Genomic DNA, 25,549 nt, shown 5'->3' on the forward strand with positions numbered 1-25,549 from the left:
GATCGGACTACAGTCAGATGGGTGAGACCGCCCCATTCTATGTGTTACACCACATGGGATAGAACTGTGATGCTCCAACCAGGCTTTATTTTTATTTTTTTCCACTGCTAATACTAACAACTAACTGCATAATGGTGGTAAAGTGTGCGAAATAGAAATCTATCCTTGTGTTAAGTGCTCATCTGTGCGCTAAAGAATTTATCACTAATATCTACAGTATTGGGGCAAACCTATTCGCGGTTGCCATTGGTAACGGCAGAGATGTGATAGACCTATCTGCGTGCTGATTGCCTATTACTAAACTGATTGAAGGGCCAAATGATTATTATCCCTAACTGCAGAACTGTGGCAAATCCACCTATGTGCTAACTGCAAGACTGTGTAAATGTATCTGAATGCTTAAAGGGGTACTCCGGTGAAAACCTTTTTTCTTTTAAATCAACTGGTGGCAGAAAGTTAAACATATTTGTAAATTACTTCTATTAAAAAATCTTAATCCTTCCCGTACTTATTAGCTGCTGAATACTACAGAGGAAATTCTTTTCTTTTTGGAATGCTCTCTCATGACATCACGAACACACTGCTCTCTGCTGATGTTATAATAATAATAATGCTTTATTTATTGTTGTCCTTAGTGGGATTTGAACCCAAGTCCCCAGCACTGCAAGACAGCAGTGCTAACCACTGAGCCACCATGCTGCCCTTAGCATACATCTGCTATGCATGGTTTGCTAAAATGGACAGAGATGTCAGCAGATAGCACTGTGCTTGTGATGTCATCAGTGTTCCAAAAAGAAAGTAATTTCCTCTGTAGCATTCAGCAGCTAATAAGTACTGGAAGGATTAAGATTTTTTAATAGAAATTTACAAATATGTTTAACTTTCTGCCACCAGTTGATTTAAAAGAAAAAAGGTTTTCACCGGAGTACCCCTTTAAGGTGCTTTGTATGAACTGAGGTGGGTTAAGCGTGTGTTATCACTAACAGCAGAACTGTGCTTCCCAATCTGCTTCCCACTACTAACTACAGGACTGTGCTTACTACTACTGACAGCAGAACGGTGGTAAATCTAGCTGTGGCCTAAGGGTTTCTTTATTATTACCTACAGAAGTCAGGGGAACTTATTCATGTCTAACAGTAGAATTGCAGCAAATCCATCTGTGTGTTAATCGCTTTCTATTATCGTCTATAGAGCAGTTCACACACATGTCAGAAAAGAAAAGCCGGTGTGAGGTGGTTTTTTGCGCCCCCGTAGATCCATGCGTCCGCTTCTCCCCCAGCTCTCCGAACATTTCCGAAGCTAGAGCTGGGGCAAGGGGAGGAAGGAGGTACACACCCCCTCCCTGAGCTCGGCTGGACGCAGATCTCCACGGCATGCCCCCTCCCTGAGGACATAGATCTCCACGGCACGCCCCCTCCCTGAGCTCGGCTGGATGCAGATCTCTACGGCCCGCCCCCTCCCTGAGGACATAGATCTCCACGGCAGGTCCCCTCCCTCATCTCCCCTCCCTGAGGACATAGATCTCCACGGCAGGTCCCTCCCTCATCTCCCCTCCCTGAGGACATAGATCTCCACGGCAGGTCCCTCCCTCATCTCCTCGAGCTGAGGACGTAGAGCAGTGATCCCAATGAGCTCTATGTGTAAAAGGGGACATACTGCACGGGCTAAAGGGGGACATACTGTACGGGCTAAAGGAGGACATACTGCATGGGCTAAAGGGGGACATACTGTACGGGCTAAAGGGGGACATACTGTACGGGCTAAAGGAGGACATACTACATGGGCTAAAGAGCCTGTGCAGTATGTCCCCCTTTTCACATAGAGCTCATTGGGATCACTGCTCTACGTCCTCAGCTCGGGGAGATGAGGGAGGGGACCTGCCGTGGAGATTTACGTCCTCAGGGAGGGGAGATGAGGGAGGGGACCTTCCGTGGAGATTTATGTCCTCAGGGAGGGGGCGTGCCGTGGAGATCTGCGTCCAGCCGAGCGCAGGGAGGGGGCGTGTACCTTCTTCCTCCCCTTGCCCCAGCTCTAGCTTCGGAAATGTTCAGAGAGCTGGGGGAGGAGCGGACCCATGGATCTACGGGGGCGCAAAAAACCACCTCACACCGGCACTGCTGCACTCACGTAGATAGGAATATACTGGTTCACCGCACAGCCGGGTCCTATGCTGAAAACTCCCGGTGCTCAGTCCACTTGTAGCACAAGCATCATCATCAGTAAAAAAAAGGAATCGCAGACGGCACTCACGGCCCAGCAAGAAGTTTTATTCGGGAACGCTGGTACACGCAACAAGAACATCAGATAAGTCGACCAGTTTGGCGCTTCACAGAGCGTTTCCACGTGACCTCTGATTACTACAAACCCCTCCCTCCTTAAATACAAAACAGGTAGTGACATATAAAATACTATAAATTATGAAAAATAAAATTTACAATTCAAGGGTTAAAAGCACATTATTGTATACAATAAGAGGAGATTATTATTTCTACTTAATAGTGTATTTATGCAGAATTCATCATAATGCAGCTCAGACGCTAGTTAGTAATAACACTAGGTGTGGATATATACCTAATATTAATAACCTATGCTTACGCTATGGAAACACATTAAGGTCTTCCCGTAGGTTTAACCCCTACAGGACCCATGATGTAACGTTACGTCCCGACACCCTGGGTCTTAAGGACCAAGGACGTACATTTACGTCATGGGCAGTTCTGGTCCGCGCCGGGCATGGATCAGACCGGGATGCCTGCTGAAATCATTCAGCAGGCATCCCGAGCAAATGCCCAGGGGGTTATTAGAGCCCCCCATGTCGGCGATCACATTCACACATGCGAATTCACACATGCGATTTGCGGCTATTCCGGCGATGCGGGTCACGTGCGACCCGCTGACCCGGAGATACAAGGTGATCGGGGGTGTAGGATACACCCCCTATCACATACTGTATCTATGGGGAGGTGGCGATTTTGCCACCCCCCCAGGATCGCTGCTGTTGGCTGGACGATCGTCCAGCCAATAGCAGCCGGCAGGGGAGGGGTTCACAGCATCTTCCCGCAGCTCCTGCCGCTGGCTGAGTTCAGTCAGCGGTCAGAGCTGCTGGAGGAAGACCGGGACCCCCCTCTGCCGAGATCGGATCCCCCAGAGAAGAAAAGAAGCCCCCCATAGATCAGGGAAAGCATACAGCCCAGGGAAAGGTAGGGTAAATAGTAAAAAATAAAGTTAAAAAAAGTTTTTAAAAAAATCCCCCCCCCCCTGACCCCCTAATAGGTCCCCAAGGGTCTTCTGCAGTTTTTCAGTGTGACCCGGGCCCTATTAGGGCTTCAGGGCGCTGCATTAGCCCCCCCCCCCCATTTTTTGGGGGGGCTGCAGCATTTCCCCCCCCCCCCCCATATAACGGTGTGTGATTTCTAATCACACACCGTTATATATAGTATACACCAAGCACACACAGTACATAACCCCCCCCCCCACACACACACTAACCTCCCCCCCCCCCCCCCCCCCCCGCCACCGTAGAAAAAAGGCGATGGCTCGCCAAGCATTTTCGGTAGCGGAGGCATACGCGTTTCTTGCCTCCGCCTCCGAATCTGTCAGTGAGGACGATGAAGATCCAATATTCCTGTGTTCTTCATCGTCCTCCTCATCATCTAGTACTGATGATGAGCCCCCTGCACGGCGGCGGAGACGCCGCCAGGTGAGGCCACGCACCCCCCATGATAGTGGCCCAGTGGCCGGCACTAGTGCGAGTGGTGATGCCGCTCGTACTAGGAGTCAGACCCCCCAGACAAGTTTAACGGAGCCCCCTTCCGGTGAACCTGTCTGGAGACCCCCAGAGGGTTATCAGCCACGGGTTCCTGAGTTTGTTGGCGACTCCAGAATCCGGATTGACAATTCTGGATTCACTGAAATTGACTATTTCAGTTATTTCTTCAGTGACAGTTTTGTCAATCACATGGTGGAGCAGACGAATCTGTACGCCAGGCAGTTCATTGCCCATCACCCGGATTCTTTTTTGGCCAGGTCCAATGAATGGTACGCCGTCAGTGCAGCAGAAATGAGGACATTTTGGGGCCTCTTGCTGCATATGGGCCTGGTCAAAAAGCCAAGTGTCAGACAGTACTGGAGCGGGGACGTCCTATACCAGACGCCGCTGTACAGTATGGCCATGGCACGGAAGCGGTTCGAGGCCATTTGGAAATGCCTGCATTATGCAGATAATGCGGCATGTCCACCCCGAAGCGATCCCACCCATGACCGGCTTTACAAAGTGAGGCCGGTCATCGATCACTTTGGGGCCAAATTTTTGGAGGCCTACGTACCGCTTAGGGAGTTCTCGGTTGATGAGTCTCTTATCAGTTTTAAGGGGAGACTCATCTTCCGCCAGTATATTCCCTCGAAGCGGGCACGATATGGCGTGAAGCTCTATAAACTTTGTGAGAGTACCTCCGGGAACACTCTCAAGTTTAGAGTGTATGAGGGACGAGATTCCCGTATTGAACCCCCAGATTGTCCCCCCACTCTGGTTGTTAGCGGGAAAATCGTTTGGGAGCTTGTGCACCCATTGCTGGATAAGGGTTACCACGTGTACGTGGACAACTTTTATACCAGCATCCCTCTCTTCACATCCCTTGCCGCCAGATCGACGTCCGCTTGTGGGACCGTGCGGAAAAACCAGAGAGGCCTCCCTCTAAATTTTGTTAAGACACCTATTCCCAAGGGTGAGTCCCGTGCCCTTACCCATGAAAACCTGCTGCAGGTCAAGTATAAGGATTAGAGGGATGTCCTTATGCTGACCACTATTCATGGTAATGGCAGCTCAACTGTCCCTGTGCGAGGTACCACAACAACGGTCCTCAAGCCCGATTGTATTCTGGACTACAATCGGTATATGGGGGGAGTTGATCTTTCTGATCAAGTCCTCAAGCCATATAACGCCATGCGGAAAACACGGGTATGGTACAAGAAAGTTGCGGTCTACATGGTACAGGTTGCCATGTACAACTCTTTTGTACTATCCCAGTACACTGGCAACACAGGGACATTCCTCCAGTTCCAAGAAGAAGTCCTAAAGGTCCTGATCTTTGGCGACCGGGAAAGAGCAGGCCGGACTTCCCAAGGAACTGGAAATATAGGTGTCATGATCATCCCAGGCCAAAACTTTCCAGGTGAGGTCCCCCACACTGGAAAGAAGGGACTAGCCCAGAAAAGATGCAGAGTGTGTTACAAGAGGGGGATTCGGAAGGACACCATCACTCAATTTGACACTTGCCCCGATCAGCCGGGCCTCTGCATTAAGGATTGCTTCAGGGAGTATCACACTTCCATGGAGTACTAAATTTTCCCTCTTCATTTTAATTTGACCCCAGTGTACCAAGTCCAGAGTACATTCCAAGTTTTAACCCCATAAAACCACTAAATTGGCCAAAAAAATGTTTAATAAAAAAAAAAAAAGATACGACCTCTGGGGGTATTTTTGTTTTTAAAATGGGTCATGGGTCACTGAGTCACTATCATCGGGGACTTTTTACGTTGCAACAGGTTAGGGACGGCCACACACATCACATTCCCAGAATGATGATTCAGAGCATAGGGTTTGGGGTGGGCATATTTTTTAGTTTTGGCTATGCTCTGGATCATCATTCTGGGAACATAACCTGTTTTATAATTTTATGTCCCACTGTACCCCATTTTAGTTATTTAGTGTACCCCAGTTATTTACCCCATGTAATGCCCCTTGAGGGGGGGTCCCACTGTTCTGGCTACATAGGAGAAATACACAGCTCAAGGACCCTGACTGATCTCCGGCACCTCTAAGACCGGTGTACATGCTGTTTACGCCCAGACATGAGGTATGTCCTTACTCCAAAAAAATGTACTTACAAATTTACAATGACGTTTTCTCCTTTTACCACTTGTGAAAATGAAAAATTTGGGGTAACCCCAGCATTTTAGTGTAAAAAAATCAAATTTTTCCTTTTCACATCCCACTTAATGAAGATTTATCAAACACCTGTGGGGGGTTAAGGCTCACTGTACCCCTTGTTACGTTCCTTGCGGGGTGTAGTTTCCAAAATAGTATGCCATGTGTTTTTTTATTTTGCTGTCCTAGCACCATAGGGGCTTCCTAAATGCGACATGCCCCCCCCCCCCATTTCAGCAAATGTGACTCCTCTTCTAAACATTGTAGTGCGCCTGCAGTGCACTTGACGTCCACAAATGGGGTGTTTCCATACTCAGAAGCGATGGGGTTACACATTTTGGGGGGCATTTTCTCCTATTACCCCTTGCAAAAATTGTAAATTTGGGGGAAAACTAGCATTTTAGTGAAAAAAAATAAAAAATAATTTACACATCCAACTTTTAACGAAAAGTCGTCAAACACCTATGGGGTGTTAAGGCTCACTGTACACCTTGTTATGTTCCTTGAGGGGTGTAGTTTCCAAAATAGTATGCCATGTGTTTTTTTTTTTGCTGTCCTGGCACTATAGGGGCTTCCTAAATGGGACATGCCCCCCAAAAACCATTTCAGGAAAAATTGCTTTGCAAAAGCCAGATGTCACTCCTTCTCTTCTGAGCATTGTAGTGCGCCCGCAGTGCACTTGACGTCCACATATGGGGTGTTTCCATATGCAGAAGAGATGGGGTTACAAATTTTGTGGGGCATTTTCTCCTATTACCCCTTGCAAAAATTGAAAATTTGGGGGAAAACTAGCATTTTAGTGAAAAAAAAGAAAAACACCTGTGGGGTGCTAAGGCTCACTGTACCCCTTGTTACGTTCCTTGAGGGGTGTAGTTTCCAAAATAGTATGCCATGTTTGTTTTTTTTGCTGTCCTGGCACCATAGGGGCTTCCTAAATGCGACATGCCCCCCAAAAACCATTTCAGAAAAACTCACTCTCCAAAATCCCACTGTCGCTCCTTCCCTTCTGAGCCCTCTAGTGCACCCACAGAACACTTTACATCCATATATGAGGTATTTCCTTACTCGAGAGAAATTGGGTTACACATTTTAGGAAGATTTTTCTCCTTTTACCCCTTGTAAACATTCAAAAACAGGGTCTACAAGAACATGCGAGTGTAAAAAATGAAGATTTTGAATTTTCTCCTTCAATTTGCTGCTATTCCTGTGAAACACCCAAAGGGTTAACAAACCATTTGAATGTCATTTTGAATACTTTGAGGGGTGCAGTTTTTATAATGGGGTCATTTGTGGGGTATTTCTAATAACAAGGCCCTTCAAATCCACTTCAAAACAGAACTGGTCCCTGAAAAATTTTGATTTTGAAAATTTCGTGAAAAATTGGAAAATTGCTGCTATAATTTGAAGCCTCTGATGTCTTCCAAAAGCAAAAACATTTCAACTTTATGATGCAATCATAAAGTAGACATGTTGTATATGTGAATCATTATATAATTTATTTGGAATATTCATTTTCCTTATAAGCAGAGAGCTTCAAAGTTAAAAAAATGCAACATTTTCAATTTTTTCATCAAATTTTGGAATTTTTCACCAAGAAACGATGCAAGAATCGACAAAATTTTACCACTAACATAAAGTAGAATATGTCACGAAAAAACAATCTCGGAATCAGAATGAAAGGTAAAAGCGTCCCAGAGTTATTAATGCTTAAAGTGAAAGTGGTCAGATGTTCAAAAAATGGCCGGGTCCTACAGTGAAAATTGGCTGGGTCCTTAACCCCTTAAGGACCAAGGACGTACCGGTATGTCCTTGGTCCTGCTCTTCTGATATAACGCGGGGTTACACAGTAACCCCGCGTCATATCATGGCGGGCCCGGCGTCATAGTGAAGCCGGGACCCGCCTCTAATAGCGCGCAGCGCCGATCGCGGCGCCGCGCACTATTAACCCTTTAGCCGCGCGCTCAAAGCTGAGCCGCGCGGCTAAAAGTGAAAGTTCCCGGCTAGCTCAGTCGGGCTGTTCGGGATAGCCGTGGCTAATCGCGGCATCCCGAACAGCTGACAGGACAGCGGGAGGGCCCCTTCCTGCCTCCTCGCTGTTCGATCGCCGAATGACTGCTCAGTGCCTGAGATCCAGGCCTGAGCAGTCATGCGGCAGAATCGTTGATCACTGGTTTCTTATGAGAAACCAGTGATCAACATAGAAGATCAGTGTGTGCAGTGTTATAGGTCCCTATGGGACCTATAACACTGCAAAAAAAAAGTGAAAAAAAAAAGTGAATAAACATCATTTAACTCCTCCCCTATTAAAAGTTTGAATCACCCCCCTTTTCCAATAAAAAAAAAAACACAGTGTAAATAAAAATAAAAATAAACATATGTGGTATCACCGCGTGCGGAAATGTCCGAATTATAAAAATATATCATTAATTAAACCGCTCGGTCAATGGTGTGCGCGCAAAAAAATTCCAAAGTCCAAAATAGTGCATTTTTGGTCACTTTTTATATCATTTAAAAATGAATAAAAAGTGATCAATAAGTCCTATCAATGCAAAAATGGTACCGTTAAAAACTTCAGATCACGGCGCAAAAAATGAGCGCTCATACCGCCCCATACACGGAAAAATAAAAAAGTTATAGGGGTCAGAAGATGACAATTTTAAACGTATTAATTTTCCTGCATGTAGTTATGATTTTTTCCAGAAGTCCGACAAAATCAAACCTATATAAGTAGGGTATCATTTTAATCGTATGGACCTACAGAATACATATCAGGTGTCATTTTTACCGAAAAATGTACTACGTAGAAACGGAAGCCCCCAAAAGTTACAAAACAGCGTTTTTTTTTCAATTTTGTCGCACAATGATTTTTTTTCCCGCTTCACCATAGATTTTTGGGCAAAATGACTGACGCCATTACAAAGTAGAATTGGTGGCGCAAAAAATAAGCCATAATATGGATTTTTAGGTGTAAATTTGAAAGAGTTATGATTTTTTAAAGGCAAGGAGCAAAAAACGAAAATGCAAAAACGGAAAAACCTCCGGTCCTTAAGGGGTTAAAGGGGTACTCCCGCAGAATTTTTTATTTTTTTTTTAAATCAACCGGTGCTAGAAAGTTAGACAGATTTGTAAATCACTTCTATTAAAAAATCTTAATCCTTCCAGTACCTTTTAGGGGTTGTATACTAAAGATAAATCCACAAAAGAAATGCATTTGCTCTGATGTCATGACCACAGTGCTCTCTGCTGACCTGTGCTGTCCATTTTAGGAACTCTCAAGAGCAGGAGAAAATCCCCATAGCAAACATATGCTGCTCTGGACAGCAGAGGTCAGCAGAGAGCACTGTGCTCATGACATCAGAGGAAATGCATTTCTTTTTTGGATTTCTCTTTAGTATACAGCCCCTAAAAAGTACTGGAAGGATTAAGATTTTTTTTAATAGAAGTGATTTACAAATCTGTTTAACTTTCTGGCACCAGTTGATTTAAAAAAAAAAAAGAAAGTTTTCCACAGGAGTACCCCTTAAAGGGGTTGAAAGTTTGTATGGAAGTCCGGAATTTTTGAAGCATGAAACTTTGTTTTTGGGCTAACAATTAGAGATAAAGAAACACGTTTTTTAACGTTTTCTAAAATTCTACCCCTGAAGGGGTGAAACGGGGGTTAAAAGTTTGTATTAATTAAGATTAGGTTGAATGCGCCATGCACGCGCTGCACCTGGACAGTATATAAGCAGCGCGAGAAGGCGGGCTCCCCTGCGCGCAGACTCGGTAGAAGTCCTCGAAGGATGTCGATCTTCAATTCCATGGAACAGCAGACGTAATGTTTGTTAGAATTCGGGTTGTTCGGACGCCCGTAGACTTTACCCAGAGCGGCCTCATTACTATAGGATCGTAAAAAGTAGATCCATGTTACCCCAAATTTAACGTTACCCCAAAATTAAAAGATATCATTATAGTAGGTAGTTATGGTTATTATCGGGTGAGGAGGAAAGAACGAGAGTGTGAAAGAGGACAAGTGGATCGTCATGAGGGACAAGTAGATTTTGCTCTGTTTTAGTCCCGTGGACAAGTAGTTTTTTAATTAAATTTCCACACCCCTGACCATATATAATACTCTTCTCCTACCATGTAAACTATAGTGATGACATCGCTGGATCGGTGACTACGTCCGAAAAGAAAACTTTTATTATCAATTGGTAACAATTTTGGAGATGCAGTATATGATATATATATATATATAAATGTCAGATATCCTATGTACATGGTGAATATATAGATGTGTTATCTGCATCATTTATTGCTCTGAATTGGCTTCTCCCCTCTGTGAATTCTTAAATGTCTAATAGGTGTTGATTTCTAAATAAAACATTTCCCACATTATGAATATGGCTTCTCCCCTGTGTGTTTTCTGATGTTTAAGAAGATTTGAAATACAAATAAAACATTTCCAACATTATGAACATGAAAATGGCTTCTCCCCTGTGTGAGTTTTCTGATGTTTACGAAGATTTGAAATACAAATAAAACATTTCTCACATTCTACACATGAAAATGGCTTCTCTCCTGTGTGATTTCTTTGATGTTGAATAAGACTTGTTTGATCAGTAAAACATTTCCCACATTCTGCACATGAAAAGGGCTTCACCCCTGTGTGAGTTCTTTGATGTTTAACCAGATCTGATTTCTGAGCAAAACATTTTCCACATTCTGAACAGGAAAATGGCTTTTCTCCTGTGTGAGTTCTTTGATGTACAACAAGATATGATTTCTTAGTAAAACATTTCTCACATTCTACACATGAATATGGCTTCTCTCCTGTGTGAATTCGTTCATGATTAACAAGACTTGATTGCTGAGTAAAACATTTCCCACATTCTGAACATGAAAATGGCTTCTCCCCTGTGTGAGTTCTTTGATGTGTTATAAGATCTGATTTCTTAGTACAACATTTTCCACATTCTGAACATGAAAATGTTTTTTCCCCTGTGTGAGTTCTTTGATGTTGAACAAGATGTGATTTCCGATTAAAACATTTTTTACATTCTGAACATGAAAATGGCTTCTCTCCTGTGTGAGTTCTTTGATGAACAACAAGATATGATTTCTTAGTAAAACATTTCTCACATTCTACACATGAAAATGGCTTCTTTCCTGTGTGAATTCGTTCATGATAAACAAGACTTGATTGCTGAGTAAAACATTTCCCACATTCTGAACATGAAAATGGCTTCTCCCCTGTGTGAGTTCTTTGATGTTGAACAAGAATTGATTTCTGAGCAAAAGATTTCCCACATTCTGAACATGAAAATGTTTTTTCCCCTGTGTGAGTTCTTTCATGTTGAACAAGATGTGATTTCCGCTTAAAAATTTTTTCACATTCTGAACACGAAAATGGCTTCTCTCCTGTCTGAGTTCTTTGATGTACAAGAACTGATTTAAATGTAAAATATTTCCCACATTCTGAGCATGAATATGTTTTTTTTCCTGTGTGATCTTGTTGATGTCCAACACCCCTTTTGTGACTTTTATTTTGCTGAACATCCTGTGATGACTGAGAAGACAGGACCTGTATATAAGGATGAGATGACAGATCTTGGCTGTGAAGGGCTGAGGGTGTATCTGGGATAATGGAATGTTCTTCATATGTATCTTGTGTGATATCATCATCTGCTTTATAATCTGAAGATATAAGATTCTCCTCTGATCTCCTGCTACAAGAATCTGCAGAGAATAACACAGATTTTATTATCAGTATTAACCCTTTAATAACCTAGGAAATTTAAACTTGAATTTTCTTTTTTCCTCCTCATAACCATAACTCTTATTTTCCCATGTACAGAGCCATTTGGGAGCTTGCTTTTGGAGGACCGATCTTGCATTGTAATGACACCCTACATTAACCTCTTCAGGACATAGGGCGTATGGATATGCCCTGAATCCCGAGTCCTTAAGGACCGAGGGCGTATCCATACGCCCGTGGGAATTCCGGCCCCCACCGCTAGCCGGTTGGGGACCGGAGCCGGATGCCTGCTGAAATCGTTCAGCAGGCATCCCGGCATATCGCCCAGGGGGGTCATTATGCCCCCCCATGTCGGCGATCGCCGCAGATCGCTGGACAATTCAGTCCAGCGATCTGCGGCGATTCCGGGTCAATCGGGTCTCCGGTGACCCGGTGACCCGGAATTACTGGCTGTTCGGGGCCGTCTCTGACGGCCCCGAACAGCCAGAGCCTGCAGGGGTGAGGTGGCACTGGTGCCACCTCACGATCGCCCTGATTCGTCGGCCGGATTACCGGCCGACCAATCAGGGCGCCTGCTGCGGGTGTCACTCCCGCACCTGCTCCGCCCCTCTTCTGGAGGACGTGAGCGGGTGCGGGAAGAAGACCCCCGGTGCTGGGGACCCCGATCCCCGGCGCCCCTGTTGGGATTGGGGCCCCAGGAGCAGCTGCGGCGGCGGGACTGACCTGCAGCGTCTGGATCGTTGGAGGTGAGTGACAGCCTCCTGCTGTTGCTTAGCAACAGCTCCCAGCATGCAAAAAGGGCATGCTGGGAGCTGTAGTTATGCAACAGCAGGAGGCAGACCACCACAACTCCCAGCATTCCCTTATGGGCATGCTGGGACTTATGGTTTTGCAACAGCTGGAGGCACATTCTTTCTATGGAAAAGTGTACCTTCAGCTGTTGTCTAACTACAACTCCCAGCTTGCACAAACAGCTAAAGTGCATGCTGGGAGTTGTAGTGGTGCATCTGCTGGTTGCATAACTACAACTCCATAACTACAACTCCATGCCCGTTGGCTGTCGGTGACTGCTGAGAGTTGTAGTTTTGCAACAGCTGAAGGCACACTGGTTGTGAAACTCAGAGTTTTTTTTACCTAACTCAGTGTTTCACGACCGGTGTGCCTCCAGCTGTTGCAAACTACAACTCTCAGCAGTCACCGTACACCATGCACCGTACATGCTGGGAGTTGTAGTTTTGCAACAGCTGGAGGCACACTGGTTGTGAAACACTGAGTTAGGTCACAAACTCAGTGATACATAACCAGTGTGCCTACAGTTGTTGCAAAACTGCAACTCTCAGCAGTCACCGACAGCCAACGGGCATGCTGGGAGTTGTAGTTATGCAACAGCTGGATGTCCCCCCCCCCAATGTGAACGTACAGGGTACACTCACATGGGCGGAGGATTACAGTAAGTATCTGGCTGCAAATTTGAGCTGCCGCAAACTTTCTGCTGCAGCTCAAATTGCCAGCGAGAAACTACTGTGAACCCCCCCGCCCGTGTGACTGTACCCTAAAAACACTACACTACACTAACACAAAAAATTAAATAAAAAGTAAAAAACACTACATACACATACCCCTACACAGCCCCCCTCCCCTCCCCAATAAAAATGAAAAACGTCTGGTACGCCACTGTTTCCAGAACGGAGCCTCCAGCTGTTGCAAAACAACAACTCCCAGTATTGTCGGACAGCCGTTGACTGTCCAGGCATGCTGGGAGTTTTGCAACAGCTGGAGGCACCCTGTTTGGGAATCACTGGCGTAGAATTCCCCTATGTCCACCCCTATGCAATCCCTAATTTAGGCCTCAAATGCGCATGGCGCTCTCACTTTGGAGCCCTGTCGTATTTCAAGGCAACAGTTTAGGGCCACATATGGGGTATCGCCGTACTCGGGAGAAATTGTGTTACAAATTTTGGGGGGTATTTTCTGCTTTTACCCTTTTTAAAAATGTAAAATTTTTGGGAAAACAAGCATTTTAGGTAAAAAAAAAAATTTTTTTTACATATGCAAAAGTCGTGAAACACCTGTGGGGTATAAAGGTTCACTTAACCCCTTGTTACGTTCCCCGAGGGGTCTAGTTTCCCAAATGGTATGCCATGTGTTTTTTTTTTGCTATCCTGGCACCATAGGGGCTTCCTAAATGCGGCATGCCCCCAGAGCAAAATTTGCGTTCAAAAAGCCAAATGGTACTCCTTCTCTTCTGAGACCTGTAGTGCGCCAGCAGAGCACTTTTCACCCCCATATGGGGTGTTTTCTGAATCGGGAGAAATTGGGCTTCAAATTTTTAGGGGTATTTTCTGCTATTACCCTTTTTAAAAATAAAAATTTTTGGGGAAAACAAGCATTTTAGGTAAAATGATTATTTTTTTTTTTACATTTGCAAAAGTCGTGAAACACCTGTGGGGTATTAAGGTTCACTTTATCCCATGTTACATTCCCCGAGGGGTCTAGTTTCCAAAATGGTATGCCATGTGTTTTTTTTTTGCTGTTCTGGCACCATAAGGGCTTCCTAAAGGTAACATGCCCCCCAAAAACCATTTCAGAAAAACGTACTCTCCAAAATCCCCTTGTCGCTCCTTCCCTTCTGAGCCCTCTACTGCGCCCGCCGAACACTTTACATAGACATATGAGGTATGTCCTTACTCGAGAGAAATTGGGCTACAAATACAAGTAAAAATTTTGTCCTTTTACCCCTTGTAAAAATTCAAAAATTGGGTCTACAAGAACATGTGAGTGTAAAAAATGAAGATTGTGAATTTTCTCCTTCACTTTGCTGCTATTCGTGTGAAACACCTAAAGGGTTAAAACGCTGACTGAATGTCATTTTGAATACTTTGGGGGGTGTAGTTTTTATAATGGGGTCATTTATGGGGTATTTCTAATATGAAGACCCTTAAAATCCACTTCAAACCTGAACTGGTCCCTGAAAAATACTGAGTTTGAAAATGTTGTGAAAAATCGGAAAATTGCTGCTGACCGGTGAAGCCCTCTGGTGTCTTCCAAAAGTAAAAACACGTCAATTTTATGATGCAAACATAAAGTAGACATATTGTATATGTGAACCAAAAAAAAATTTATTCGTAATATCCATTTTCCTTACAAGCAGAAAGCTTCAAAGTTAGAAAAATGCTAAATTTTCAAATTTTTCATCAAATTTACGGATTTTTCACCAAGAAAGGATGCAAGTATCGACAAAAATTTACCACTATGTTAAAGTAGAATATGTCACGAAAAAACAATCTCGGAATCAGAATGATAACTAAAAGCATTCCAGAGTTATTAATGTTTAAAGTGACAGTGGTCAGATGTGCAAAAAACGCTCCGGTCCTTAAGGCCAAAATGGGCTCCGTCCTGAAGGGGTTAAAGGGGTACTCCGGTGAAAAACTTTTTTTTTTTTTTTAAACAACTGGTGCCAGAAAGTTAAGCAGATTTGTAAATTACTTCTATTAAAAAATCTTAATCCTTCCTGTACTTTTTAGCTGCTGAATACTACAGAGGAAATTATTTTCCGTTTGAAACACAGAGCTCTCTGCTGACATCACGGGCACAGTGCTCTCTGCTGACACCAAAAAAATGTACATTTTTATTATTAGAGGGGGTTTATTTACATTTTTAGTCCTCGTATGGGACTTGTATAAGCAATCATTCTATTGCTTATACAGATGAATGCAGTAAATGTGCACTGTATTGATTCATTACATCTGCGCTCTATTGATAGTAGTTTTTTCCTTTTTTTTTTTATATATATGTGAGCAAAAATCTCCATTTTTGGCATTTGGCTTTTTTTTTAAGATTAGGCTGTTGACTCTAGGGCATCAAAACATTATATTTTAATAGTTTGGTCAATTCCTTATTTGGGAATACCACATATGTTTATTATTATTATTATTTTTGTAAAATGGAAATAGAAGGATGATATTATTTTTTATTAGGGGAGGGGCTTTTACACAATAGTAAATAAATTTTTTGTTTTTTATTCCCCATAGAGAACTTTTATACATAATCCTTAGGTTGTATTCACTGTAGAATATTATACCTATTACACATCATTATACAGCAACAAGACTTTCCTCCGCTGCTCCCCGATGCCTCCAGTATCCCGCTCCACCCTCCGCAGTGTCCCTATTCCTTCTTCTTCTGGTTAATCCACCAAACTAAAGCTCAGCTAATCGTCGCCCTCAGTGATGTCCGACCTCGGCCGGTGGTCAGATGTGCGCAGTGTGATGGATTCAGTCACCAGGAGAAGAGGGGCAAATCCAATAAACCTACAGGTGGTGATGGGTCTGCAGAAATAGTTGTCTGAGCAGCAGTGCTGTGGAGGCGGTATAGAGGAGTCAGAGTGAGACGAAATTTTGGGTACCTGGAGTCGGAGTCGGCAAACAATGCACCTACTACTAACTATGAAAGAGGATCCGGCAGAGGCAATTCTCTTCCTTAGAACTCTACATTCAATTGATTTGCATTTAAGCCTATAACAACATTTCAAGATTAATATAAACCATTTCTAGGTTTTACAGATCTTGTTTTTGGTTCATATAGATAAGATTTTTGTTTTTGTTCTAAAACAACCAAATAATGAGGTTTGTATTTTTGAACTAGTAAAGTTCTTGTTCCTGATGTTTATGCCGACTGCTACTATCCAGCCACTTGATTAATTAAATTAATTAAAAAAATAATAATAATAAAACTTTGTTGTTTTAATTGTGTTTGTCTTTTGCTTAAACTGTTCAGTACAGTAGACTGTTGGCTTCCCAGCCAGGAGTCCTGTGGTAATGACATGTCTGTCACCTTTCTTTCCTTCCTGGAGTGTAGATGGTTGGTGGTTGAGACACAAGAAGCTCAACAGGAGGCAGACAGAACTGTAGCATATTAAATAGCCAGGGCCCAGCAGGGAAATGTGTTGCTGATTGTTAATAATGCTGAGGAAGAGAGAGAACCCATCCTTCAAAGACTCCTTCTTTTATCTGATATATATCTCCATGTTGTGTATTGTGTTATCTGGTACATGTCTCCATGTTGTGTATAGTGTTATCTGGTATATGTCTCCATGTTGTGTATCCTGTTATCTGGTATATGTCTCCATGTTGTGTATTGTGTTATCTGGTATATATGTCTCCATGTTGTGTATTGTGTTATCTGGTAGATGTCTCCATGTTGTGTATAGTGTTATCTGGTATATGTCTCCATGTTGTGTATCCTGTTATCTGGTATATGTCTCCATGTTGTGTATCGTGTTATCTGGTATATGTCTCCATGTTGTGTATTGTGTTATCTGGTATATGTCTCCATGTTGTGTATTGTGTTATCTGGTATATGTCTCCATGTTGTGTATTGTGTTATCTGGTATATGTCTCCATGTTGTGTATTGTGTTATCTGGTATATGTCTCCATGTTGTGTATTGTGTTATCTGGTATATGTCTCCATGTTGTGTATTGTGTTATCTGGTATATGTCTCCATGTTGTGTATTGTGTTATCTGGTATATGTCTCCATGTTGTGTATTGTGTTATCTGGTATATGTCTCCATGTTGTGTATTGTGTTATCTGGTAGATGTCTCCATGTTGTGTATAGTGTTATCTGGTATATGTCTCCATGTTGTGTATCCTGTTATCTGGTATATGTCTCCATGTTGTGTATCGTGTTATCTGGTATATGTCTCCATGTTGTGTATTGTGTTATCTGGTATATGTCTCCATGTTGTGTATTGTGTTATCTGGTATATGTCTCCATGTTGTGTATTGTGTTATCTGGTATATGTCTCCATGTTGTGTATTGTGTTATCTGGTATATGTCTCCATGTTGTGTATTGTATTATCTGGTATATGTCTCCATGTTGTGTATTGTGTTATCTGGTATATGTCTCCATGTTGTGTATTGTGTTATCTGGTATATGTCTCCATGTTGTGTATTGTGTTATCTGGTATATGTCTCCATGTTGTGTATAGTGTTATCTGGTATATGTCTCCATGTTGTGTATTGTGTTATCTGGTATATGTCTCCATGTTGTGTATTGTGTTATCTGGTATATGTCTCCATGTTGTGTATTGTGTTATCTGGTATATGTCTCCATGTTGTGTATTGTGTTATCTGGTATATGTCTCCATGTTGTGTATTGTGTTATCTGGTATATGTCTCCATGTTGTGTATTGTGTTATCTGGTATATGTCTCCATGTTGTGTATTGTGTTATCTGGTATATGTCTCCATGTTGTGTATTGTGTTATCTGGTATATGTCTCCATGTTGTGTATTGTGTTATCTGGTATATGTCTCCATGTTGTGTATTGTGTTATCTGGTATATGTCTCCATGTTGTGTATTGTGTTATCTGGTATATGTCTCCATGTTGTGTATTGTGTTATCTGGTAGATGTCTCCATGTTGTGTATAGTGTTATCTGGTATATGTCTCCATGTTGTGTATCCTGTTATCTGGTATATGTCTCCATGTTGTGTATCGTGTTATCTGGTATATGTCTCCATGTTGTGTATTGTGTTATCTGGTATATGTCTCCATGTTGTGTATTGTGTTATCTGGTATATGTCTCCATGTTGTGTATTGTGTTATCTGGTATATGTCTCCATGTTGTGTATTGTGTTATCTGGTATATGTCTCCATGTTGTGTATTGTATTATCTGGTATATGTCTCCATGTTGTGTATTGTGTTATCTGGTATATGTCTCCATGTTGTGTATTGTGTTATCTGGTATATGTCTCCATGTTGTGTATTGTGTTATCTGGTATATGTCTCCATGTTGTGTATAGTGTTATCTGGTATATGTCTCCATGTTGTGTATTGTGTTATCTGGTATATGTCTCCATGTTGTGTATTGTGTTATCTGGTATATGTCTCCATGTTGTGTATTGTGTTATCTGGTATATGTCTCCATGTTGTGTATTGTGTTATCTGGTATATGTCTCCATGTTGTGTATTGTGTTATCTGGTATATGTCTCCATGTTGTGTATTGTGTTATCTGGTATATGTCTCCATGTTGTGTATTGTGTTATCTGGTATATGTCTCCATGTTGTGTATTGTGTTATCTGGTATATGTCTCCATGTTGTGTACTGTGTTATCTGTTATATGTCTCCATGTTGTGTATTGTGTTATCTGGTATATGTCTCCATGTTGTGTACTGTGTTATCTGGTATATGTCTCCATGTTGTGTATTGTGTTATCTGGTATATGTCCCCCATGTTGTGTACTGTGTTATCTGGTATATGTCTCCATGTTGTGTATTGTGTTATCTGGTATATGTCTCCATGTTGTGTATTGTGTTATCTGGTATATGTCTCCATGTTGTGTATTGTGTTATCTGGTATATGTCTCCATGTTGTGTACTGTGTTATCTGGTATATGTCTCCATGTTGTATTGTGTTATCTGGTATATATCTCCATGTTGTGTATTGTGTTATCTGGTATATGTCTCCATGTTGTGTACTGTGTTATCTGGTATATGTCTCCATGTTGTGTATTGTGTTATCTGGTATATGTCTCCATGTTGTGTATTGTGTTATCTGGTATATGTCTCCATGTTGTGTATTGTGTTATCTGGTATATGTCTCCATGTTGTGTATCGTGTTATCTGGTATATGTCTCCATGTTGTGTATTGTATTATCTGGTATATGTCTCCATGTTGTGTATTGTGTTATCTGGTATATGTCTCCATGTTGTGTATTGTGTTATCTGGTATATGTCTCCATGTTGTGTATTGTGTTATCTGGTATATATCTCCATGTTGTGTATTGTGTTATCTGGTATATGTCTCCATGTTGTGTATAGTGTTATCTGGTATATGTCTCCATGTTGTGTGTTGTGTTATCTGGTATATGTCTCCATGTTGTGTGTTGTATTATCTGGTATATGTCTCCATGTTGTGTATTGTGTTATCTGGTATATATCTCCATGTTGTGTATAGTGTTATCTGGTATATGTCTCCATGTTGTGTGTTGTGTTATCTGGTATATGTCTCCATGTTGTGTGTTGTATTATCTGGTATATGTCTCCATGTTGTGTATTGTGTTATCTGGTATATGTCTCCATGTTGTGTATTGTGTTATCTGGTATATGTCTCCATGTTGTGTATTGTGTTATCTGGTATATGTCTCCATGTTGTGTATAGTGTTATCTGGTACATGTCTCCATGTTGTGTATTGTGTTATCTGGTATATGTCTCCATGTTGTGTATTGTGTTATCTGGTATATGTCTCCATGTTGTGTATTGCGTTATCTGGTATATGTCTCCATGTTGTGTACTGTGTTATCTGGTATATGTCTCCATGTTGTGTATTGTGTTATCTGGTATATGTCTCCATGTTGTGTATTGTGTTATCTGGTATATGTCTCCATGTTGTATTGTGTTATCTGGTATATGTCTCCATGTTGTGTATTGTGTTATCTGGTATATGTCTCCATGTTGTGTATTGTGTTATCTGGTATATGTCTCCATGTTGTGTATTGTGTTATCTGGTATATGTCTCCATGTTGTGTATTGTGTTATCTGGTATATGTCTCCATGTTGTGTATTGTGTTATCTGGTATATGTCCCCATGTTGTGTATTGTGTTATCTGGTATATGTCTCCATGTTGTGTATTGTGTTATCTGGTATATGTCTCCATGTTGTGTATTGTGTTATCTGGTATATGTCTCCATGTTGTGTATTGTGTTATCTGGTATATGTCTCCATGTTGTGTATTGTATTATCTGGTATATATGTCTCCATGTTGTGTATTGTGTTATCTGGTATATGTCTCCATGTTGTGTATTGTGTTATCTGGTATATGTCTCCATGTTGTGTATTGTGTTATCTGGTATATGTCTCCATGTTGTGTATTGTGTTATCTGGTATATGTCCCCATGTTGCGTATTGTGTTATCTGGTATATGTCTCCATGTTGTGTATTGTGTTATCTGGTATATGTCTCCATGTTGTGTATTGTGTTATCTGGTATATATGTCTCCATGTTGTGTATTGTGTTATCTGGTATATGTCTCCATGTTGTGTATTGTGCTATCTGGTATATGTCTCCATGTTGTGTACTGTGTTATCTGGTATATGTCTCCATGTTGTGTACTGTGTTATCTGGTATATGTCTCCATGTTGTGTATTGTGTTATCTGGTATATATGTCTCCATGTTGCGTATTGTGTTATCTGGTATATGTCCCCATGTTGCGTATTGTGTTATCTGGTATATGTCTCCATGTTGTGTATTGTGTTATCTGGTATATGTCTCCATGTTGTGTACTGTGTTATCTGGTAAATGTCTCCATGTTGTGTATTGTGTTATCTGGTATATGTCTCCATGTTGTGTATCGTGTTATCTGGTATATGTCTCCATGTTGTGTATTGTGTTATCTGGTATATGTCTCCATGTTGTGTATTGTATTATCTGGTATATATGTCTCCATGTTGTGTATTGTGTTATCTGGTATATGTCTCCATGTTGTGTATTGTGTTATCTGGTATATGTCTCCATGTTGTGTATTGTGTTATCTGGTGATATGTCTCCATGTTGTGTATCGTGTTATCTGGTATATGTCTCCACCCCCAGAAGTGACCCCATTATATATACAGAACCCCCAGAAGTGACCCCATTATATATACCGCACCCCCAGAAGTGACCCCATTATATATACTGCACCCCCAGAAGTGACCCCATTATAGATACTGCACCCCCAGAAGTGACCCCATTATATATACTGCACCCCCAGAAGTGACCCCATTATATATACAGAACCCCCAGAAGTGACCCCATTATATATACTGCACCCCCAGAAGTGACCCCATTATATATACAGAACCCCCAGAAGTGACCCCATTATATATACAGAACCCCCACAAGTGACCCCATTATATATACTGCACCCCCAGAAGTGACCCCATTATATATACAGAACCCCCAGAAGTGACCCCATTATATATACAGAACCCCCACAAGTGACCCCATTATATATACTGCACCCCCAGAAGTGACCCCATTATATATACAGAACCCCCACAAGTGACCCCATTATATATACTGCACCCCCAGAAGTGACCCCATTATATATACAGAACCCCCAGAAGTGACCCCATTATATATACAGAACCCCCACAAGTGACCCCATTATATATACTGCACCCCCAGAAGTGACCCCATTATATATACAGAACCCCCAGAAGTGACCCCATTATATATACCGCACCCCCAGAAGTGACCCCATGATATATACTGCACCCCCAGAAGTGACCCCATTATATATACCGCACCCCCAGAAGTGACCCCATTATATATACCGCACCCCCAGAAGTGACCCCATTATATATACTGCACCCCCAGAAGTGACCCCATTATATATACTGCACCCCCAGAAGTGACCCCATTATATATACTGCACCCCCAGAAGTGACCCCATTATATATACAGAACCCCCAGAAGTGACCCCATTATATATACCACACCCCCAGAAGTGACCCCATTATATATACCGCACCCCCAGAAGTGACCCCATTATATATACAGAACCCCCAGAAGTGACCCCATTATATATACAGAACCCCCAGAAGTGACCCCATTATATATATACAGAACCCCCAGAAGTGACCCCATTATATATATACAGAACCCCCAGAAGTGACCCCATTATATATATACAGAACCCCCAGAAGTGACCCCATTATATATACAGAACCCCCAGAAGTGACCCCATTATATATATACAGAACCCCCAGAAGTGACCCCATTATATATATACAGAACCCCCAGAAGTGACCCCATTATATATATATACTGCACCCCCAGAAGTGCAGTATCGGTGTCCGTTGTCATGTCAGAAAAGGGATCCAATGTATACTGGACCCGTCTCATTCAGAAATGACTGGAGCTGCTACAGTATATGTTAGAATCACTTTTATTGACGTGATGCTGACGGATACCTATAACATAACGCTGAAACGCAGTATGAACGGGACGCAGTGTAGGGTCACATAGAGCGCAGAGTATTTCACACCGCGGATGCCCCCGGCAGTCACAAGGGAGAGATCACTGCTGCGGCTGGGTAGCTCAGTGTGTCTGCTCATGACTGCCGGCGGGAAATCCACCGCTATGAGTGGACACACAAAGATACCCAGCCGCAGCAGGGAGCTCACTATTGTGACTGCCGGGGCATCCGCAGCATGTAATATGGGATGTGCGCCGTGTAATCCTACACATTATGCATTTTTATTTTTCATTTATTTAATAAATGTATTTTTTTTTTTTTTTTACGCGGTCCCGGCAGTGCAGCAGGCCCCTGCCTGCCGGAAATTACACACAGTACCCCGCGGTCGCGCTGCGGGGTGCTGCAGGGAAGACAGAGGGAGCTCCCTTCGTCAAAACACTTACAGCCCGCGGTCACTTCTGATCGCGGCTGTAAGGGATAAACTGCTGGGACTGAAGTTTACATTGGTCCCGGTAGTGCGGCAGGGTGCCGGCTGTGTGTTACAGCCGAGTCCCTGCCGTGATCTTGTGGGTACACTGGACAGTACCCACAAGAATCATGGACATGTATACTCCTCCAGGTGCGTGAACGTGCATCCCCCTGGACATGTATACTCGTCCATGGTCGTTATGGTGTTAACGGAAAACTCTAGTACATGAGAACTTATCCCCTCGTAACAGAATCCTGGGGGGATAAATGTCTGATCGTGAGGGGTCCGACCACTGAGACCCCCGCGATCTCCTGCCTGGCATCCCGTTTGTATATCTCCGGCTCTCCCATAGAGATTTATAGAGAGGCATGTCGGCACCTCTTCATGCAGTGGTTGACAGTAATCCCTGCACGGAGCAGAGGTCACTTGTGCCCAGAGGAGCTGGGAGGCCCCCAGCCTGAGATATGTTTTGGGGGAGGGGGGTGGTATTCCAAAATTTGGCCTGTAGTCCCATAGATTCTAGTTACACCACTACTTCCCCCAAAATATTATTGTAGCCGGTGACTGAATAGAATCTGTGACCCTTCTCTGTGTTTAGTGATCACTACTTACCCGGGTGGTTACCTGTAGAAATGTCCTTAAACTGCTCATCACCGCTCACATCTGTCTCTTCTGCTTTTACTATTATGTCTGGAGCATTAATATAGATCAGATCTTTCCCTGTAGGAATGTCCTCCTTATACTGTGCATTACTGCTCACATCTGTCTCTTCTTCCTTTATGTCTGTAGCATTATTATAGATCAGATCTTTCCCTGTAGGAATGTCCACCTTATACTGCTCATTACCGCTCACATCTGTCTCTTCTTCTTCTTTTATGTATGTAGCATTATTATAGATCAGATCTTTCCCTGTAGAAATGGCCTCCTTATACTGCTCATCACTACTTACACCTGTCTCTTGTTCTTCTTCCTTTATGTCTGTAGCATTAATATAGATCAGACCTTTCTCAGTAGGAATGTCCTCCTTATACTGCTCATCACCGCTCACATCTGTCTCTTGTTCTTCCTTTATGTCTGTAGTGTTAATATAGATCAGATCTTTTCCTGTAGAAATGACCTCCTTATACTGGTCATCACCGCTCACATCTGTCTCTTCTTCTACTTCCTTTATGTCTGTAGCATTAATATAAAAGAGATCTTTCCCTGTAGCAATGTCCTCCTTATACTGCTCATCACTGCTCACATCTGTCTCTTCTTCTTTCTTTATGTCTGTAGCATTAATATAGACCAGATCTTTCTCTGTAGGAATGTACTTCATATTCTGCTCATCAAGAGGACGGGGACACCTCTCTGGTGCTGTTCTCTTACTGGATCTGACTGTAGGGAACACATACAGAGACTGAATTCATTCTTTATATACAAATAATGAGAGGACGTGTGTATATAGTCATGTCTATTACCTGGTGATGTGAGGGGCTGCTGATCCTCCATCATCACCTGATCCTTGTACTGATCCTTGTGTCCTTCTACATACTCCCACTCCTCCATGGAGAAATAGACCGCCACGTCCTGACACCTTATAGGAACCTGTATTGTGAATAAACATTTAATTCTATACAATTCCAGGATGTTATATGGAGACATTTGAGGGGATATTCCTGCACATGATTTATCTTCTTGCTCTCGGATGATGAGGTGAATACTTGTCGGGGCAGATCCTCTATATTATGGTCACATGTCCCCAACTGACCGCAAGTCTGATGATCCAGCTGTCAGTTCAGGTCATTATACCCAAAGCGCCCGTCCCATGGAGTGTAAGGAGTTAAGTGATATTTCATAGTATCACTGCTCCCCTCCCCCGGGACTATATAGATGGCTGCTTACTGTCTGGCCCCTAAGGATAGAATTGGCAGTGCTGTGCGCCACTTTACCCTAGATAGACTGGTTGTTCTTATCCCAGCGAGTAGAAGGGTCAATAAGCAGCTATCTGTAGAGTGTGTGGCCCCAAAAAAGATAAGTGTCAATGCATCACCACCATTTAACTCCTTCATGGCTGACTGGGCAGGAGGTATATAATGTATAGCCATGGGCCCAGCTCCGGAGCAGGAGACGCATAAAATCTGACATATCTTCTGCTCTTGTGCAGGAAACCCCTTTCAGAGCAGGGACTCCTGTCATTAAAGTGATAAGATTTGGAGGGGAGGGAGGCCGCTGCCAGTCTATGAAGCACAGTCAGGAGTTCAGCACGATTCATAGCCCCTAGGTCCTACCTGCTATCAGCATCTGGGACTCATTGCTAATGCCGGACATCACCAATGCCAAAAAATCTATTTCCGGTAGCTCAGTGGAGCTGATAAGGACACCCACAGTGAAATAGCGGGGTCCTGGTCAGCTGAGAGAACGGGTGGAGGTCCCTAACCTCGCTCCACGCTGTCTGAACGACGCTCCAATC

General features: G+C 42.8%; 1 protein-coding gene across 1 annotated transcript in view; it reads right to left on the bottom strand.

Moving 5' to 3' along the window:
• The window catches only part of LOC130298278 (uncharacterized), a 91,228-nt gene extending 66,242 nt beyond the window's left edge, over window positions 1-24,986 (bottom strand). The window contains 3 exon segments of the mRNA XM_056551208.1: window positions 10,389-11,644; window positions 23,710-24,474; window positions 24,558-24,986. Of these exon segments, the coding sequence (XP_056407183.1) occupies window positions 10,389-11,644; window positions 23,710-24,474; window positions 24,558-24,741 (2,205 nt within the window). The 5' untranslated portion in view covers window positions 24,742-24,986.
• Window positions 24,987-25,549: the final 563 nt, after the last annotated feature.

Source organism: Hyla sarda (genome assembly GCF_029499605.1).
Source record: "Hyla sarda isolate aHylSar1 chromosome 1 unlocalized genomic scaffold, aHylSar1.hap1 SUPER_1_unloc_7, whole genome shotgun sequence".
NCBI lineage: Eukaryota > Metazoa > Chordata > Amphibia > Anura > Hylidae > Hyla > Hyla sarda.